Here is a 21074-nt window from a genome sequence, read left to right on the forward strand (position 1 = left end):
TCCTTTAAAGAGTGTGGATTGGACTTAGTTTTAGAAAAGCATGGTGAAGTTTTTAAACCAGGTTTAGGAACATTGGTTGGTACGAAAGCTAAGATCTATGCGGATAAAGATGCAACGCCATTTTACTACAAAGCAAGACTAGTACCGTAAGTAAGATTGAAGAAGAACTGAATCGGCTTGAAAGTGAAGGCATTGTGTCGAAAGTTCATTTTGCGAAATGAGCAGCACCGATAGTGCCATTAGTAAAAAACAAAATAAGTCAATTAGAATCTGCGGAGACTATAAAGTAACTGTGGATAAAGTATCGAAGCTTGACAATTATTAAATTCCAAAAACTGAGGATTTATTAGCTGTATTAGGTGCTGGGAAAGTATTTTCAAAGTTAGACTTGTCCCAAGCAGATCAACAAATAGAACTAGATGATGAGTCATGGAAACACGCACATAAATTGACTATATATGTATAATAGGCTACCATATGGAGTGTCTGGTGCTCCTGGTATATTCCAGAGAACTATGGAAAATGTACTTCAGGGTTTAGACAATGTGATAGTTAGAGTGGACGATATATTAGTCTCAGGTTGAAATAACATTCATCACTTAGAAGTGTTAGACTCTGTTCTACAACAATTGGAACATTCAGGTCTCAGACTCATTAAGGACAAATGTGCGTTTATGGTATGCGTTTATTGTGGAGTATTGTGGTCAAAGGATATCTGCGAGTGGCATTCAACCAATGTTAGAGGCTCCAGCTTCAAAAGATGTTCAGCTGCAACTTCAATCATATCTTGGAATGTTGAACTTTTATCACAAATATTTACCTGATAATGCAACTGTATTAGCTCCATTACCTATACTTCTAGAGAAAAGGAAACCATGGATTTGGGGTAAAGCTCAACAAACAGCGTTCGATAAATCTAAGCAACTGTTATTATCTGCGTAAATATTGACTCATTATGATCGTGAGAAAGACATAGTCATTACTTGTGATGCAAGTCCGTATGTAGTAGGAGCAGTATTGGTTCATAATTGTGATGGACATGAACGACCGATATCGTTTGCATCTCGTTCTCTTAGTAATACAGAGAAGAATTATTCTAAACAGAAACTATAGTTAGTGATAATGGGACATGTTTTACTAGTGAAGAATTTAAAACATTTTTACGTAAACATGGTATAGATCATATTACATCGTCACCGTATATCATTTGGATATCAAATGGATTAGCAGAGCGGGCGGTACAGATTATCAAGAATGGATTAAAGAAATCTGCGGATTTATCACATGTTCTATTTCATTATAGAATTACACCTCAAACTACAACCGGATTAACACTTTCAGAACTCTTAATAATCGTAAACTACGTTCAGTCTTGACTGGTCTGCAGTATCCGAATCCTTCTAAACGGATAAGGGAGAGACAGGAACAACAAAAATTTAGATATATGATCAAAAAACTAAATTGAAAAACATCAAAGTGAATGATGACATTTATGTTTCAAATTTTGGCAAGCAACCAAATTGGGTTCCTGGAAGAGTTGTTGGTGAATCAATTACTGATGTTCATGTGAGACTGAATGATGATACAATAGTCAGGCGTCATAAAGATCATATCAAGCCAAGATTTGATCGTGGTACATCAGAAACTCTTGTTCGAGATCAAGCATTAGGTCAGTCCATGGATATCGATTAACAAGATGATAGAAATATCAGAACCAGTAGTTGTAGCTAAGACTCAGAGAACATCAGATACTCCGATGAAGAGTCAGAAGAATCAATGTGAATCAACTCCTGCAAAACCAGTTCAAAATACCAGACAATCACGTGACAGGGCTAAGCCAAAACGTTTTGATGATTTTGTGATGTAATTGTGTCAGGACTGTTAGGACTGAGTTTTGTGTAAATTGATATGTTGATATTAATATTGTAATCACAGGAAGTGTATTGAATAACATTTAGTTATAATAATTTAATTAATTTGAAAAACCTGAACTAGAACTTTAATTTTTAGTTAAAGTGTGTTATTAACTTAAAGGGTAAGGGATAATTTTGATATTATTATCCAATCATTGTATCTTTATATATATTGATAAGGTTTGTTATTAATTATGTGCATAGTGACTACCCAAAACAAAATCAAGGGAGATAAATCTAGTTTTATAAGCAAAGAAATTGGTCTGGTGATTTTAGAGTGATTAAGTTCCTCGCGTAGGAAACCCTCTCTGTCATTTCGTCGCCATTAAAACTTACAAAAACTAAACTTGTCTCTCTTCAGGTACATTTTACATATAAATCTATATTAATTCATATGAATTTTAGGGATATTTGTGTGTGCGAAAGCACCAGGAATCTAAGTGTAACCTTGATGTATGTTCTCAAATGCTATAAAAGTCGTAAATGTCTATTTTATTAGCGAGTACTGCTCGTTTAATGGCGGGAACTTTCTAGAAACATGGGCGCAAGGTCGCGTGTTCTAGGCCTAATCGACATTTGAAATATGTTGTATCCTAATTTGATTTTACTTGCTTCATGATGCTTTAATTAAGAGATTATGTATTCTAAATCTTTGATAACTTGTTAGTCGAGATAAAGTCTCAAATTTTATAGTTGTGTGCAAGAAATATCCAGAGGTCAAAGGTCATGGAATCCTTGTAGGGGAAAGTGCGACCATTTCGTCTCTTGAATTCGTTAAGATTCGTCAAATCTATAACTAAAATAGAAAAACACTTGGTTGTTTATAAAATCTTTATTAAGTTGTGTACAATAATAAGGTTGTATGTAGTTCTTTACATTTTGCTTATATGAAACATCTGTATGTAATGTAGCGTAGGAATCTCTCTCTCTCTCTCTCTCTCTCTCTCTCTCTCTCTCTCTCTCTCTCTCTCTCTTTTCATCGCCATTAAAACTTACAAAAACTAAACTTGTCTCTCTTCAGACTCCACAGTCAGTTAGTCTCCTGTCGTCAGTTGTCATCGTGCACACCTTGAGTCGAGTGCTGTATTGAACAATCGAGTGCTGTATTGAGCAATCAAGTGCTGTGTTGAACATTTCAAATATTCTATATGTCAAAACGAAATTAAAAGTGTTACCATTGGATTAGCAAGGTGTGGGTAACATTTACGTGATCAATATTAGGCCCATGAAAACTTGACACTTTAAGACTTTAATACCCTTAAGAAGGTAGCACAGAAATATACAAAGATTAGCAACAACCTGACTTTTCTACTAAAATGCAGAGATAAGAATATCATCCTTAAGTCTTTCACCCTCACCACCTCTATCCAGTCACCCTCAACATTCAAAATATTATCCAAAGTCAGCTCCAAACTCCTTAAAGACCAGAATCAAATGTTCCACAACCAGAAACCCAACCTCCTACGCAGCAAGCAACAACTAGATACTAAACTATATGAAGCCTTATCCAATGCAGATTTCCTTGTTATCCAAAGGCCTGAAATTTATTCCCATCACTAACACAAGAAACTCTGAACAATTCATCCAAAACACTGAAAATGATTTATCTCAATAAGCACCCGGGGGCAATTTAGACTAGATATTTACAGTTTTAAGGAAACCGACCAACAATTAACAAACCTAACCTCACTAAAGAAGAACGATCTGCCATTAAAGTACTACGTCAGAATAAAGACATCACTATAGCACAAACAGATAAAGTTAAATCCACCGTTGTAATGGACTCTACCAACTTGAAATCCTTAGTGAACAACACGTTTGAAGACAACACCACGCACAAGGAACTTAACAGTAGAAGAAGCCCTACCAAAAGACTTCTAACAGACTTCATATGGAGGTCAATCGTATTCAGAATTAGATGCTATGCCCTTATTTATGTCTAATACACACGACACGATACATCTGTGCAATGTTTAAAGACAAAATACCTCTTTTACTTACGAAATTTCGATATATGATATTTCGTTTAAACGAATTAATTTTTTTCTTTAAACATACACTGCACTCTATATTTTTATTTGTGATTAGAGTCAATTTTATGTATATCCGTGTAAAATTGGTACAGGTAATGGGTGACTGGGTTTTCAAATGGTTATAAATGCCATTAAGTGCATTATTTGACTTGTATGTAAAAGGTACTGTGTACCTGGATTGTTAAGGCATGGCAATGCCAATAAGTTCATTTGACTTGTATTTGCAATGTAAAAGGTACAGGGTACCTGGATTGCTAAGGCACGGAAATGCCAATAAGTTCTTTTGACTTCTATTTGCAATGTAAAAGGTACTGGGTACCTGGATTGTTAAGGCACAGAAATGCCAATAAGTTCATTTGACTTGTATTTGCAATGTAAAAGGTACTGGGTACCTGAATTGTTAAGGCATGGAAATGCCAATAAGTTCATTTGACTTGTATTTGCACTGTAAGAGGTACTGGGTACCTGGATTGTTAAGACACGGAAATGCCAATAAGTTCATTTGACTTGTATTTGCAATGTAAAAGGTACTGGGTACCTGAATTGTTAAGGCATGGACATGCCAATAAGTTCATTTGACTTGTATTTGCAATGTAAAAGGTACTGGGTACCTGGATTGTTAAGGCACGGAAACGTGAATAAGTTCATTTGACTTGTATTTGCAATGTAAAAGGTACTGGGTACCTGAGTTGTTAAGGCACGGAAATGCCAATAAGTTCATTTGACTTGTATTTGCAATGTAAAAGGTACTGGGTACCTGAATTGTTAAGGCATGGAAATGCCAATAAGTTCATTTGACTTGTATTTGCACTGTAAGAGGTACTGGGTATCTGGATTGTTAAGGCACGGAAATGCCAATAAGTTCATTTGACTTGTATTTGCAATGTAAAAGGTACTGGGTACCTGAATTAAGGCACGAAAATGCCAATAAGTTCATTTGACTTGTATTTGCAATGTAAAAGGTACTGGGTACCTGAATTGTTAAGGCACGGAAATGCCAATAAGTTCATTTGACTTGTATTTGTACTGTAAGAGGTACTGGGTACCTGGATTGTTAAGACACGGAAATGCCAATAAGTTCATTTGACTTGTATTTGCAATATAAAAGGTACTGGGTACCTGAATTGTTAAGGCATGGAAATGCCAATAAGTTCATTTGACTTGTATTTGCAATGTAAAAGGTACTGGGTACCTGAATTGTTAAGGCATGGACATGCCAATAAGTTCATTTGACTTGTATTTGCAATGTAAAGGGTACTGGGTACCTGGATTGTTAAGGCACGGAAATGTGAATAAGTTCATTTGACTTGTATTTGCAATGTAAAAGGTACTGGGTACCTGAGTTGTTACGGCACGGAAATGCCAATAAGTTCATTTGACTTGTATTTGCAATGTAAAATGTACTGGGTACTTGAATTGTTAAGGCATGGGTACCTGGATTGTTAAGGCACGGAAATGCCAATAAGTTCATTTGAATTGTATTTGCAATGTAAAAGGTACTGGGTACCTGGATTGTTAAGGCACGGAAATGCGAATAAGTTCATTTGACTTGTATTTGCAATGTAAAAGGTACTGGGTACCTGAATTGTTAAGGTACGGAAATGCCAATAAGTTCATTTGACTTGTATTTGCAATGTAAAAGGTACTGGGTACTTGAATTGTTAAGGCACGAAAATTCCAATAAGTTCATTTGACTTGTATTTGCAATGTAAAAGGTACTGGGTACCTGAATTGTTAAGGCACGGAAATGCCAATAAGTTCATTTGACTTGTATTTGCAATGTAAAAGGTACTGGGTACCTGAATTGTTAAGGCACGGAAATGCCAATAAGTTCATTTGACTTGTATTTGCAATGTAAAAGGTACAGGGTACTTGAAATGTTAAGGCACGAAAATGCCAATAAGTTCATTTGACTTGTATTTGCAATGTAAAAGGTACTGGGTACCTGAATTGTTAAGGCACGGAAATGCCAATAAGTGCATTATTTGACTTGTATTTGTACTGTAAGAGGTACTGGGTACCTGGATTGTTAAGGCACGGAAATGCCAATAAGTTCATTTGACTTGTATTTGCAATATAAAAGGTACTGGGTACCTGAATTGTTAAGGCATGGAAATGCCAATAAGTTCATTTGACTTGTATTTGCAATGTAAAAGGTACTGGGTACCTGAATTGTTAAGGCATGGAAATGCCAATAAGTGCATTATTTGACTTGTATTTGCAATGTAAAAGGTACTGGGTACCTGGATTGTTAAGGCACGGAAATGCCAATAAGTTCATTTGACTTGTATTTGCAATGTAAAAGGTACTGGGTACCTGAATTGTTAAGGCATGGAAATGCCAATAAGTTCATTTGACTTGTATTTGCAATGTAAAAGGTACTGGGTACCTGAATTGTTAAGGCACGGAAATGCCAATAAGTTCTTTTGACTTGTATTTGCAATGTAAAAGGTACTGTGTACCTGAATTGTTAAGGCATGGAAATGCCAATAAGTGCATTATTTGACTTGTATTTGCACTGTAAGAGGTACTGGGTATCTGGATTGTTAAGGCACGGAAATGCCAATAAGTTCATTTGACTTGTATTTGCAATGTAAAAGGTACTGGGTACCTGAATTGTTAAGGCATGGAAATGCCAATAAGTGCATTATTTGACTTGTATTTGTACTGTAAGAGGTACTGGGTACCTGGATTGTTAAGGCACGGAAATGCCAATAAGTTCATTTGACTTGTATTTGCAATATAAAAAGTAATGGGTACCTGAATTGTTAAGGCATGGAAATGCCAATAAGTTCATTTGACTTGTATTTGCAATGTAAAAGGTACTGGGTACCTGGATTGTTAAGGCACGGAAATGCTAATAAGTTCATTTGACTTGTATTTGCACTGTTAGAGGTACTGGGTACCTGGATTGTTAAGGCACGGAAATGCCAATAAGTTCATTTGACTTGTATTTGCAATGTAAAATGTACTGGGTACCTGAATTTTTAAGGCATGGAAATGCCAATAAGTGCATTATTTGACTTGTATTTGCAATGTAAAAGGTACTGGGTACCTGGATTGTTAAGGCACGAAAATGCCAATAAGTTCATTTGACTTGTATTTGCAATGTAAAAGGTACTGGGTACCTAATTGTTAAGGCATGGAAATGCCAATAAGTTCATTTGACTTGTATTTGCAATGTAAAAGGTACTGGGTACTTGAATTGTTAAGGCATGGGTACCTGGATTGTTAAGGCACGGAAATGCTAATAAGTTCATTTGACTTGTATTTGCACTGTAAGAGGTACTGGGTACCTGAATTGTTAAGGCATGGAAATGCCAATAAGTTCATTTGACTTGTATTTGCAATGTAAAATGTACTGGGTACCTGAATTGTTAAGGCATGGAAATGCCAATAAGTTCATTTGACTTGTATTTGCAATGTAAAAGGTACTGGGTACCTGAATTGTTAAGGCACGGAAATGCCAATAAGTTCATTTGACTTGTATTTGCAATGTAAAAGGTACTGGGTACCTGGATTGTTAAGGCACGGAAATGCCAATAAGTTCATTTGACTTGTATTTGCAATGTAAAAGGTACTGGGTACCTGAATTGTTAAGGCACGGAAATGCCAATAAGTTCATTTGACTTGTATTTGCAATGTAAAAGGTACTGGGTACCTGAATTGTTAAGGCATGGAAATGCCAATAAGTGCATTATTTGACTTGTATTTGTACTGTAAGAGGTACTGGGTACCTGGATTGTTAAGTCACAGAAATGCCAATACGTTCATTTGACTTGTATTTGCAATATAAAAGGTATTGGGTACCTGAATTGTTAAGGCATGGAAATGCCAATAAGTTCATTTGGCTTGTATTTGCAATGTGAAAGGTACTGGGTACCTGAATTGTTAAGGCATGGACATGCCAATAAGTTCATTTGACTTGTATTTGCAATGTAAAAGGTACTGGTTACCTGAATTGTTAAGGCACGGAAATGCCAATAAGTTCTTTTGACTTGTATTTGCAATGTAAAAGGTACTGGGTACCTGAATTGTTAAGGCATGGAAATGCCAATAAGTGCATTATTTGACTTGTATTTGCACTGTAAGGGGTACTGGGTACCTGGGTTGTTAAGGCACGGAAATGCCAATAAGTTCATTTGACTTGTATTTGCAATGTAAAAGGTACTGGGTACCTGGATTGTTAAGGCACGGAAATGCCAATAAGTTCATTTGGTAACAGAATCCCGCTAACTGTTCATTATTCACAGCAGAACTTGTAGCCATTAAGGACGCAGTAGCATGGCTGTGCCTGCATCATACCATAATTCTACCGATTCACTAAGCAACCTTCAATTAATTTCTCTCAACTCACGTGCCAGGTTTAAAAGTTGTGTTTATATTTCTCACATTTATATCACCCTAATCTCAACTCATCTAATTGTAGGTCAGAAGTCATAGCTGAAACATGAATGATCCACGACTACCAAACCATGGATCCCACCGCATGTCTACATCCAAGGAAATGATCAAGCAGATCGTTGTGCCAAGGAAAGTCTGAGTCCGGAAGATATCGAGCCTGTAGAATACTCCTATTCGGAATACAGCAGCTTCTACCAGAAATGGGCTAACACGCTAAGGAACCTCTACACCGCTAGATATCGGATTGATCCGAAGATACCAGATCAAACCATTTATCTGTAGCCATCAACTCCTGTAAATTTGTTAGTGTGTAGGTTTTTGTTTTTCATGTTGTTGTACTTGTGCTACGTTGATGCGTGTTTGATTAAAACTTATGTTAGTTTTTCTATCGTTTATTTCCTCGCCATTCACATCATTCTAAACCCAGCAACGTATGTTGGCGGGATCAGGCCTTGTGTCATTGATTTTAAAGTGGGTTTGAGTTGTGCAGGAGCTGTTCCGTGCATAATTCAGCACCACCCTCTTCCTTGGATTTAGAAGCTCTCCTGCTATAAGTATTAGAAATTAACAGATGTCAGGGGAATTTAAGTGAGTCATTTCAGGACTTTTCAAGGTGCAATTTCTGGAAGGGAGTTTATTTTCATTTTGAATTATTTTAAAGAAAATTCACAAAGCTTACTTTTTAGATATTTTGGCTGTCTGACAGTCCGATATTAAGAGTATATTGTATATATAGTATACTCTACACAAACAGCATATCAAAATCAGTCTGCCTCATTTTAAAGAGGCTTTTGATAGCAATATGACAATAAGATGGTTTCTCTTTTGACAAGCGACAACCTTTATTTACAAATGAACTTGCCTAAGTGTTTTCAAAGAATATGATAAATAGATGAAAAACTTGCAGGAGTGGTAGGATTCAATTGAAAGTAATGTGGTGTCGATTACAAATTAAATCGTTGTGACATGATGTTTATTGACACAATATATATTTATTACAAATAATCATAAACAAGTGTTGAGCTCAGCAAATATATGAATTTTCAGGTAGTATCTGTAGATGGTCACATAATCTTCCAAATTCTACAAAGGATGCAACAAATCAAATTTAAGTTTCATGTGATTTAAAGATAATTTATAATTCAGGTTTACCAGATTTTAAAATGGTGAAGTGGCTAAATAAAAGTTCATCTGATCTGAAACTGAAAACTAAAGTCACTCCTACTTGTTCTGATTTTGCATAAATTATTTTTTGTTGAAATTTTAAATTGATTTTGAAGGACAATTTACAGAGTTATGATTATTGCACAATTCAAGAATATCCTTGCATCCATGAAAATTTAAATGAATGCAAAAAGAGGCACTAAATTGCTAAAAAAAACAATTCTTCTACAAGACATTTGGCACATTAGACTTGGAGGGATCAAAAATATATATTACAAATAAAATGAACTTTTTTTAAAAGGCAACAAGAATCAAAGGCAGGGTTTGGCTGTATCACATTTTTAGTTAAGGCCATGATATTTTTAAAATATGTTTCATGGAATTTTCCTTGCTGGAAATGATCATGAGAAACATGAAAACGATCTTAGTCCACTGAAACACAATTAAAAATCATCATAGCCTTGCCAAAATGGCAGTGTTCACACTGAATATGAGAAGTATTAAAATATTGGATTACAAAGTATGTAAGTAAAAAGTGTACATGTATTTATAATCTATACAAATAGCTACATTAAAATTTTTCTAGTTTAAAAAAAGACAACTTTGCTCTCAGTGCAAAATTGTAAAAAATGTACACAAACAAACATTTAAAAACAATCGTCATAGCACCATAATGGAGTTCTAGTTACAAGGCACATAAAATAAAATCTTAAACTTTTGGCACAATTTATGATGTGTATCCCTAAAAATTAGAACTTTTCAGTCTTTTTTTAACCAAAAAAAGAAATAATAAGAGATCACAGTATTTTGTCCAAATAAATTGAAAATTAAAGTGAATTTTTTTAATTAAAACCATTGAAATTATTATTGTTAAATCTAAAACTTGCAGGTCTACTTCTACGATCTAATCGGCACACTTGACAGCGACTAATACGTCGTCTCAAATCACCGCTTTTTATTGTTTCTGCTTGTGGCGCTCCGAATTGTTCTCGACGCTCTAAGGTTGCCAACCAGAAGGTGTAGCTGGTGGCGTAATGATTACAGGTACCCCGACCATGACATTCAATGAATGGTCGTGACCTGAAATCTTCTAAACAGGAACCAGGAGAGTCAAGGGATTGACCAGCTCCACCAGATCCTGCTCCTGTATTCTGAAATTAACAAGGGAGATCCAAGATTTAAATTAAATTAACCGGAAATAGTCATGATTTAGGAACCTTGTGTTGAATTATGACTACTGCATCATTTTAACTGATCAGGACTTTCTGATAATACTCAATGCAGTTGAGAGGTGATATACAATATATACATCATAAAATAGATTTGGCTTATTCATAAGGATGTTTTTAAATTTTGTATGTGTATCAGGGACACTGATGTAATAAATTTGCACCATTCCAGTCTTCAATCAAACGTAATTTGCTCTTATTGATTGCTCTTATGGATTGCTCTATGGATCGTCATTAAATACTTAGTTTTAGTATTATTGCAGGAACCAATTAAAGTATGAGTGGTCCGAATTTATGCTATCAGTGTTCGTGAAACACATAATATTTTTCAGATAACCTCTTTACAATCAATCTACATGAAGACATGTATAATGGATGACTTACTACTACAAAACTGTAACCAATCCACACACTGTTCCAACCAGCAGGACAGTCTGGTATTATCATAGTCTGACTGTGTACAGCTACAACCTACAATAGTCGCAAATATTGTTATTAAACTCTGAGAACAATGCATAATGTAATATGGGCATTAGACATGGAGAAGGAGTTGATTGGAATATGGTGTTAAATTTGCAAAATAACACTTAATGCAACCACAGTCACTAAACAAGAGCTAAAAAAGCCCAAAGGTCTAAAAATAACTTACTGGTGTGGGTGTCTCACACACAACACATCTACTGATATATGGACGAATTTGGTTGCCTTTTACTGGATCCATGGCAGGTGTCATTGGTTCCATGGTAGCTAGCCAGTATGAGTAATCATTTCTAGATGCTACATTACACACATTGTTTATGTTACAGAACATAAATGGCATGGTGCTGAACCTTCTAAGACAACTTCCAGGTTGACCTGGAATTTCAAGAAAAATGACTGATTGCTACAATAGATTGCATTTTTATACATCCATAACTAATTAGCTTGCGATAGAGGCCACAGTTTTTATCCAATTTTTTGTAATTTAGGTTTATATCCACATGATCTTAGCCAAGTTCCAATTTAGAATACTTGATATACTGAACATGAATCAGGGAAGTGGATGTATCTTGCTAGTCAACAACTTGTTAATATTGATCATCATTACTGACCTAGTTCAGAGAACTTTTATCTTACTATAATGACATTGACTCCAGAGTGTGTCATATTTCTATTAAATGATCTCCTGTTGTTTCCTTACATAATTTTCAATTTGATGCTGTAAACCAGACCTAACATTCAATATCACGTAATTCTCAAATAGGCAATTTTATCAAGTATCTTTTTTTGGTCACAATCTGACCTTTTCTCTTACCTAGATCTTGTCCATGTGTTCTTCCATTACCCTGAACATACAATAAGGAATAACCATCCCACATTTTGTACGTTCCTTGTGGACACTCTGGAATATTGGAAGTCTGACTGTGTCTGAAAAGGGAACAGAAGTCAAATTGCTATTACCATGAAGCTGATAAGAAACTAGCAATGGATAAAACTATTATCATTATCCTGATGTTAAATACTGAAGTCTTTTGACTTATTATTAAGGGAAAGCATATTGATAAGGAGGGCCATAACATCATGATGTTAGAAGTCCACAGCAAATGACTCTCAGTTAACTTACCTAGCAAAAAGTATTCCAGGTCCAACACCTTGTCTACCAATGTTACCCATTTCACCAGGATAACCTTGTGGACCAGGAAGACCAGGCATACCATCTAAGCCACTAAGACCAGGAACACCAGCATCTCCTTTAAATCCCTTGAATCCAGGTGGTCCGGGGATGCCTCGGTCACCTTTTCGTCCTGATCTACCCGGCAAACCATCAATTCCTGTTTACACATAAATCATGGATAATTAGAATGTAGGAGAATTTGATGATCTAGACAAAAGATCATAATCTTAAGAATTATGAATCTTCTGAATTCTACAGTCCATAAAAAAGTTTCCAATTGTATGATTTGTAGAAAAAAAATTATGAGGCCTTAAGCAGCTTACCTGGTTGGCCATTTCGCCCATCTGGTCCAGGGAAACCAGGCTGGCCATCCAAACCTGGCTCACCCTTCTGTCCTGGTGGAAGCTTGTTGATGTCATTTGGTCCAGGAAGACCTTGGAAACCTTTCAAACCTAGGAAACATAATTTTTTTATTGTTTATTCTCATTTTCTCAGCAGATAGCAGATAACTTTTAAAAACTCAGTTCCAATGCAGATGTAACCCCTTTTTTAATGTTAATTTTTCCCCCCAGCATCTTCTGATTCTCAGGCATTATATAATTTTCTAGATTTGCTAATAAAAGTTAAAAAGATATAGTTGTCCATAGCTACCAAACTATAATAAAATGAAAAACTACATAAATGTAAAAACAATTTACATACCAGGGTAACCATCATCTCCTCTTGGCCCATTAAGACCTGGTGAACCTGGTTGTCCTCTTTCACCAGGAATACCATCAAGTCCTGGTAATCCAGACTCTCCAGCCATACCCTTTATACCTGATCTACCATCAATACCATCATCACCCTTAACAAAAAGAAACATACATGTATCAACTAAACAAAAAACTGTTTTATGTATAGCCTCAAACAAGTGGAATCTTACAAGAGTTTTACCCTTTTCTAATCTTTATTATTGTTAAAGTCATACAGTGTGCAATTAGGGGAATATTTTCAATCCCCAGTCCTTGAGGTAACTTTGATGTACACAGTCTGTAGTTCCCAGGGCCTCAGTTTTTGTTCCCAGTTTTACCCTTTTCTAATCTTTATTATTGTTAAAGTCATACAGTGTGCAATTAGGGGAATATTTTCAATCCCCAGTCCTTGAGGTAACTTTGATGTACACAGTCTATAGTTCCCAGGGCCTCAGTTTTTGTTCCCATTAAGGATTTCATTCAAATTATTCAGCAATTCAACTTACAGTCAAGCCAACTCGACCATTCTCACCAGGCAAACCATCTAAACCAGGTGCACCAGGATAACCTCTATCTCCTTTATTACCGTCTAAACCAGGTAATCCAGAAATACCCCTATTACCAGAGTCTCCTCTTAATCCTGAAATGTAAAAAATACAAGTGGGATGAAGATGGAGATCAAGTATTACGGTAGTTTACGTCCATTGTTTACAGTCTTGATTATCCAGTTACTTGTACATCTTTTTCAATATCGCCAATCTCCGTCAGTTCATAAAGACTGGAATCGGAACAAGACCATATCAGTGCAATAGTTTGTTATGAATGCATGTGCGTGCAGATTCACACAACAGATTTGGGACTTACTCTGCATATACGACCAGTTTATTTATGTACCCTGATTTGTAATAAGGTGAATATACAGTTTTATTTAACATGATTGTTACTTCCATCACATACTTTACCAACTGCAGAGTCAAGTAAGCTCCTCTGCTATATGGCAATTCCACTATACAACTTCAATTTCTTTGTATGTTACATTTTGATTTGAATTTAGCACAATTCCCCAAACCTCATGTCACATGGCTATAGAGTGGTCATAAAAACCATAATACTACATATTTTAAACAATATTTACCAATTTTGCCTGATAGATTTAAAATTTCTATTGATACCATGAAAGAATATAATCTTTGTTAGACAAATAAAAGTAGGAAGGTTAACATAAAGAATTCAAGATATATGAATATACTAGTAATACTTCTGAATTTATTACATACATTACTTAATGTTGGTCTCACTAGCATTATTGGTGAGTAAACGCAGACCAACGATTAATTCTTATGTTTATGTTCAGATACTTTACTAACACAATTTTCACTTTTTTAAATAATTGGTTCCTTGAATGTGCCACAAATCTTAGATTGTGTCATTGTTGTGCTTTTTACGTCTACAGTTAATCGAAAAACAAACACCAGTTTGCGTAAATGGTTCATTGAGGGGAGTGGTAGTAGAAATATAAATATATAGAAGTATATCCATATGTCTTGTGTTCTTCATGCAACAGTAGTTCAAATAAAAATGGAAAGAACAATTACCATCTAAGCCAGGTAATCCATCATCACCAGGTCTTCCTCGTTCTCCAGGACGACTAATACCATCGAAACCTGGTGGTCCTTTTCTACCAGGAAGCCCTGGTCGACCAGCTTCTCCATCTAAACCAGGGAGTCCAGGATTACCATCAAATCCTGGTAGACCATCTTCACCTCTACGACCTTGCTGGCCTATTCATATAAAAATTCATCATAATAGTACTATATAAAGATTATATTGTCAAATACAGATATTATATTTTCAAATACAAAGATTATATTGTCAAATATAAATAACAAATATTACATTGTCAAATACAAATAACAATCAAATACAAAAAACAAATATTATATTGTCAAATACATATAACAAATATTATAGTGTCATATTAAACCATATCAAAGTTTGAGTCCCAATTGTATGTAAGACTGTCATTTTAATTTCAAACTGCTTACCAATACTGTCTCTTCCAGGTATTCCAGGCAAACCATCAGAACCTACATCACCAGGGAATCCAGATTCACCTGTTCGCCCAGGTGATCCATCTAGTCCTCTATCTCCACTTAATCCTCTCAGACCTGGTAATCCTGGTAGACCATCCTCTCCAGACTGTCCTCTCTCTCCAGGTAAACCATCCAACCCTGGTAAACCGGGTTGTCCTTTTGGTCCATCAAGACCAGGTAAACCTGGAAGTCCTGTGCGACCATCTTCACCAGTTGGACCAGCTTCACCATCAATACCAGGTAAACCATCTAAACCACTATCTCCTCTTTCACCAGGGAAACCTGATCTTCCTGGAAGTCCATCCTCACCCTATAAAGAAATAAAAGACTTACAAAACAGAAGAACTTTAATGTAAATTATTCAATAGAATTTTGAGTTAAGTCATTGCAGTACAAAAATATTAGCCGAATATCCAAATTACATAGCCAAATGCATTCCAAATAGCTTTAAAAACATAGTCATATTAGAATGAAGTGTTCTAGCATGACACCGCACGTTAAAAAATACAATGAATCCTACAGTTTGGCCAAGTTCTCCTTGTAAACCAGGAAGACCATCTAATCCTCTTGCTCCTTTGAATCCTTGACGTCCTGGTCGGCCATCTTCTCCTGGTAAACCACTGACACCAGCAGAACCAGGGAGACCATCAAGACCTACATATAAAGAAATGTTCTTATTCAATTACCCACTCTTTTTCTGCCCAAAGGACCCGAAGGAATTCCGTGACTTATTGCCATTTGGTCTAAGCTTATATGCATTGACAGGTCTATCATGACATTTTACAATTTCAGATCAATAGCTTCTGAGAAATGTGTTAAAATGTTTCTACCTACCTGGCAGACCATTGACACCAGCTTCTCCTTTGGGACCAGGTAAACCATCTATTCCAGGGAGTCCTGATAATCCAGGTAAACCATCTCGACCTATAAATCATGTTGGAGATATAATAAGGTTATCCATGAAATATCTGTAGAGACTTCAAATATTCTTGTACAAAATGAATATCTTTTTGTTTACTTGTTAGGAATATGTCTCATCATATTAATGCTATATTATTGATGATTCTTCTATGTGTTGTATTAAGTTGTATTGAGACTAGTTTTGATGAAAGTTGTTTTGATTCTAAAAATACCCACCTGTTTCACCAGGGAATGAGCGACCATCTTCTCCAGGACGACCTTGCAAACCAGGTAAACCACTATCTCCAGGACGACCAGCAAAACCCTTAGCACCTGCAATTAAGAAACAGCTTTCACTATTAAATTTCATGTCCACATTGTTTCACACAGAATCAAATTGATTCAATCACCATAGTGAGGAATTATTAGCCATATGGGTCAATACAACTTTTCTTTCTGAAGCCACCTGATTTGTCAATCTATAATATCCGAGTGAACCAAGATATTTTGTGGATCCATTTCTTATCAACTTCTGCTTTTTTTTTTCTGCTCTTTGGCTTTTGATAGTGGTGTGTAGTTTGCGTGGACATAATTCAGTGTTTCCAGTGATGACATCAATTGTAATACCAACCATCAAACCCAGGTTCTCCTTTAAGACCAGGTAAACCAGGTAAACCATCATCACCCCTGAAACCTGCCAAACCATTTTCACCAGCCTGACCTCGTGTTCCTTTCAATCCAGGCAAACCATCACTTCCTCTTAATCCTGGGAATCCAACATCTCCTTGTAAACCTACAATAATAAATCCAAACTGAATTGAGACCAGTTTCCTAGTGCTGCATCTTCATATATAAAGGCATTCTTAATCCCTCACTTGAAATAATTCGTAATGTGGTCTATGTTAGCTACCAGTAACAAGCTGGATGTGACATCAGATTTGGAATAAAACTGTAAAAGAGAAATTTTTATTTTGAAACTTGCAAAGTTGGCAAAGCAAATTATACATAATAATTATAATTTATAATAATAAATAACTGCACCAATTTTAGAACACATACTGACCTTTAGCTCCATCAACACCAGGTAAGCCTGGTTGACCGTCTCTACCAGGAAGACCAGGTAATCCAGTGGATCCTTTCTCTCCTTGTAAACCTTAAAGAAAACAATGGTGTGGATCAATATTCAGCAGTGATTTAGCAGATAATTGTTGTAATATTGCTTTAATTAAAAAAAATGTGATAATTGTGATCTTCAAAAAAATGTGAATTTTCAATGCAAAATATGTGACAACTAGTTAAAGCTTTACTAAAAATTCTTACCAGGTAGACCAGGCATTCCTTCTAAGCCCCGCTCTCCATCAGCACCTGATCGTCCTTGCTCTCCAGGAAGTCCATCACGACCTGGCAGGCCATCTACCCCAACTTCACCTTTGCGGCCAGGTAAGCCAGGTAAACCATCATCACCTCTAATGCCTCTTAAACCAGGTAATCCTAGCATACAAAATTACAAACCCTTTCAGATCATAGTCCACCTTAAGTGAGTTTGCTGTGTTTACCCACATGCTGGTATGGTTCCAATATGGAAAATTTAACCACCAATGTCCAACTTACTGTCCTGACCAGGTTTTTATAAAAACACATGAAACAGCTTCATGAAGGTTTTCAGACTAAATTTAATTCAAAATTTGCTACAACTTGTCTGTGAACAGAGAAAAATGCTTACCAGGTGATCCATCTCCCCCTTGACGACCAGGTTGTCCAGGTCTACCATCAATACTGTCACCAGGTTGTCCTTTAGAACCAGAACGACCAGGAAGACCAGGTAATCCAGAATCACCTAGGATGAAGAATCAAAAATTGTAGTTTCTTAAACTCATATAACACAAGATAAAAGATATGAATCCAGGAATTCTCCTCTAGTCGGCACATTTTTTATAAATTGTATCTTCTCCCTTTGTTTTAGTACGAACGCTAATCTCTTTTTAATTTTGTCATCTCTTTTTTATACTTTACATCCTTTTGGTTTTGTTTTTAGTATTTTTCCAATTATTTGTTATCATTTAGCTATTTTATCTAGTTTTGTAATAGTGCTCTGTACTATGATTTATACAATGTACATCCTATTGAGATTGATTGTGATGTAATGGGCTTTAAACAATATATATTAGTATTATTATTTTGACAATTATTATGCTTTCAGCATCAGTGTGTTGACAGTTGTACACCTGGCCTGGCTATTTGATGAAAGTTGATTTTTATTCAAATCTTTCGATTTTTTGGTTGTTTTGATTTTTTTCTCCTTCTTATGATAGTTTCATTTTTTGCTATATAGCTCAATATAGAAAGTTACGAATCCTCACCTTTTTCTCCAGGACGACCATCCAGACCTGGAAATCCACTAGCTCCTCTTTGTCCATCTAAACCAGGTGGACCAGGTTCACCATCTATACCTGGTACTCCTGGAAGGCCAGGAATACCTTCTCGTGGTTGATAACCTGGGTCACCAGCATATCCCTGACATAAGAAAAATAAATTAGAGAATGGATCTTATGGAAAAGTACTAAATGCTTCAATTCATCTATAAAATTTAATTTACGTATAGATCTGCAATGAATTGTTTTCAAAGGTAACATTTTGAGAAAAGGTATATCTCAAAAGTCACAAATATATGAAAATAAATCAAACCAATGGGTCACAATCTTTAAAGTACCTTAAAGCCAGGTAAACCAGGTAAACCATCTTCACCAGTCATTCCTTTTGCACCAGCTAAACCAGAAAGGCCGGGCAAACCTGACTGTCCAGGATAACCTTTAATACCAAATCGCCCTCTTTCACCTGGCAGACCAGGCAGACCAGCTTCCCCTTTCAAACCATTTAAACCAGGTAAACCAGGTAATCCTTCTTCACCTTCTGCACCCTTAAATCCTGAAATAACCACATAAGAGAATACAATAATCTTGGCCATTATATGGATCTTGAAGTCTTATCAACTCACATCACATCAAAAATTTTCACTCATGGTAAATATTATTCACAATGATACTGTCTTATAGGCAGCTAGTTTTATGTGAAATACTGTTGAAACATGCCCCAATTGGTAAAACATTGATTTACATTTTTTGGTAATATACCTGTGTACCAAGGTTGAAAACTAATGGAGATATTGAACTTTCACTATTAAAGATCACAAGGATTAAGAAGACCTAAATTTCACAAACACAAATACAAAGTTGCAGAAAAAAATGGTTGATAGGAAAAGCGAAACCCTTTCAATATGCAAGGGGTTAATACTCGAAAAGAGCTCAAATTTGAACATGATCTTAATCACAAACAAAAGACAATATCATGAAATAAGCACACTTCTTTAATAGAATATCAAACACGTAACTTTTCAACACAAATAACATATGTCGTCTTCAGATGAAATAATGATCTTTACCTCCGATTTATGCGTCATCCAGAGTGATGTGGGTATATAAAAATGAGGTCTTCCAAAGGACAGTTTTGAAGAAAAGGACTATTTAAGTCCACATCAACATCCAGATCAGGTTCAGATTAAGATCAATTTTGTAATAAGTATGGTATTTTTCAATTCAAAATTCAATACACTTATGACAAGAATTTTTTTGTTTAAACAGGGCCATGGAATAGAAAATGACTCACCAGGTAATCCAGGAAGACCAACCATGCCATCAGGTCCACTTCTTCCTTGTGGACCAGGTTCCCCCTTCATAGGTTCCAACAGTCGTAGAGGTACTGGTTCTCCCTTAAAACCTGAAACAAGATTCTTGAAATGTGAACAATGGGTTTTAAGTACATAAATAATGTATCAAAAAAATCAGTATCAAATTTTGTCGATTAAACCTGATTATATTCTAAACATTTCTCAAAAGAAATAAGTATAGTACAGTGGGACATATTTAGAAAAAATAGTTGTTACTCATTCTTTTCCACATAACCTTAAAATTTATATTTCATATAAATAATTCTAATCCTAAATGCTCTAACCTTTGAAACCCTTGGGTCCAGGAAAACCATCCAAACCAGGTAAACCAGATACACCTTTTCTGCCTAAAGCTCCAACCATAGTGTCACCAATTTCTCCCTTTTCACCTTCCAGACCTGGGAAACCAGGTAAACCATCCAAACCATCATCACCAGGAATACCATATTCACCCTTATAAATGTTTCAAGTAAGATCATTCAATTATTAAGGTCAACTAGTAAGTTTCGAAAGCCTTTGATGCTTCTCCATTGAGCAGTCAATACAAGGTTTTAGATCTACAGATATACATCAAATTAGCCTGAACTACTGATATCAACTCACCTTCATTCCTTGTAAGCCATCATATCCAGGAGGTCCACGTACACCAGTTGGACCCATAGAACCATCAATACCAGGCAAACCAGGGTATCCACGGTCACCTTTCTGTCCCATCGGTCCTCTGTAGAATTCTATATCAGTAATTCCAATATATTCTCCTCTCTCTCCCTTCTGACCAGGGAACCCAATACCTCCATCACGACCTGGGAAACCCTAGAAATATATTATTTTGTCAGTCTTATATACAACTATATACTGTCAAGCATGCAATGAAAATTTTGAAAAATAGATAAAACTTACAGACTGACCAGTTGAACCAGGCAAACCGCTCAAACCAATTTCACCAGGCTGACCTTTAGGACCTTGTAAACCAGGTAAAGCAGAGAAGCCATCCAAACCTTACAAAATGGGAAACAGGAAATTGATAATAAATAATCAACAAGGCTTTTCCACCTTAAAACCAAAGATATTGCCAAATCTCTGACTAACTAATGACTAATGGGTCTTTTCATTAACCTTTATGGATTGCTCAGCTATAAGGACTTTGACTAGGGGGTCTGGAAAGTTCATATGGCATCAGATGTAAATCAAATATCAGCCATTGGAGTGGTAGCTTCTAAAGACAT

The 21074-nt window shown here is 35.8% G+C and overlaps 1 protein-coding gene across 1 annotated transcript; it reads right to left on the reverse strand.

Moving 5' to 3' along the window:
* Positions 1-9177: 9177 nt before the first annotated feature.
* LOTGIDRAFT_188217 (hypothetical protein) lies at positions 9178-20559 on the reverse strand. The gene is made up of 11 exons (XM_009054908.1): positions 20452-20559; positions 15177-15534; positions 14727-14912; positions 13638-13771; positions 13100-13244; positions 12721-12849; positions 12347-12554; positions 12038-12150; positions 11393-11598; positions 11128-11214; positions 9178-10665 (listed from the first exon to the last, which is right to left on the reverse strand). The coding sequence occupies exons 1-11, from the start codon at positions 20506-20508 to the stop codon at positions 10357-10359; spliced, it is 1932 nt and encodes a 643-aa protein (XP_009053156.1). The 5' UTR covers positions 20509-20559; the 3' UTR covers positions 9178-10356.
* Positions 20560-21074: the final 515 nt, after the last annotated feature.

Source organism: Lottia gigantea, assembly GCF_000327385.1.
Source record: "Lottia gigantea unplaced genomic scaffold LOTGIsca_23, whole genome shotgun sequence".
NCBI lineage: Eukaryota > Metazoa > Mollusca > Gastropoda > Lottiidae > Lottia > Lottia gigantea.

Excerpts from the sequence above, each read along its gene's own strand:
- LOTGIDRAFT_188217 (XM_009054908.1), bottom strand. The coding sequence starts at position 20,508 with ATGGGTCCAACTGGTGTACGTGGACCTCCTGGATATGATGGCTTACAA. Across the intron at positions 12,555-12,720 it reads TGGGCGAAATGGCCAACCAG|GAATTGATGGTTTGCCGGGT; the intron begins GTAAGCTGCTTA and ends ATGTGTAAACAG. Across the intron at positions 11,215-11,392 it reads TGTGTGAGACACCCACACCA|GTTGTAGCTGTACACAGTCA; the intron begins GTAAGTTATTTT and ends CGACTATTGTAG.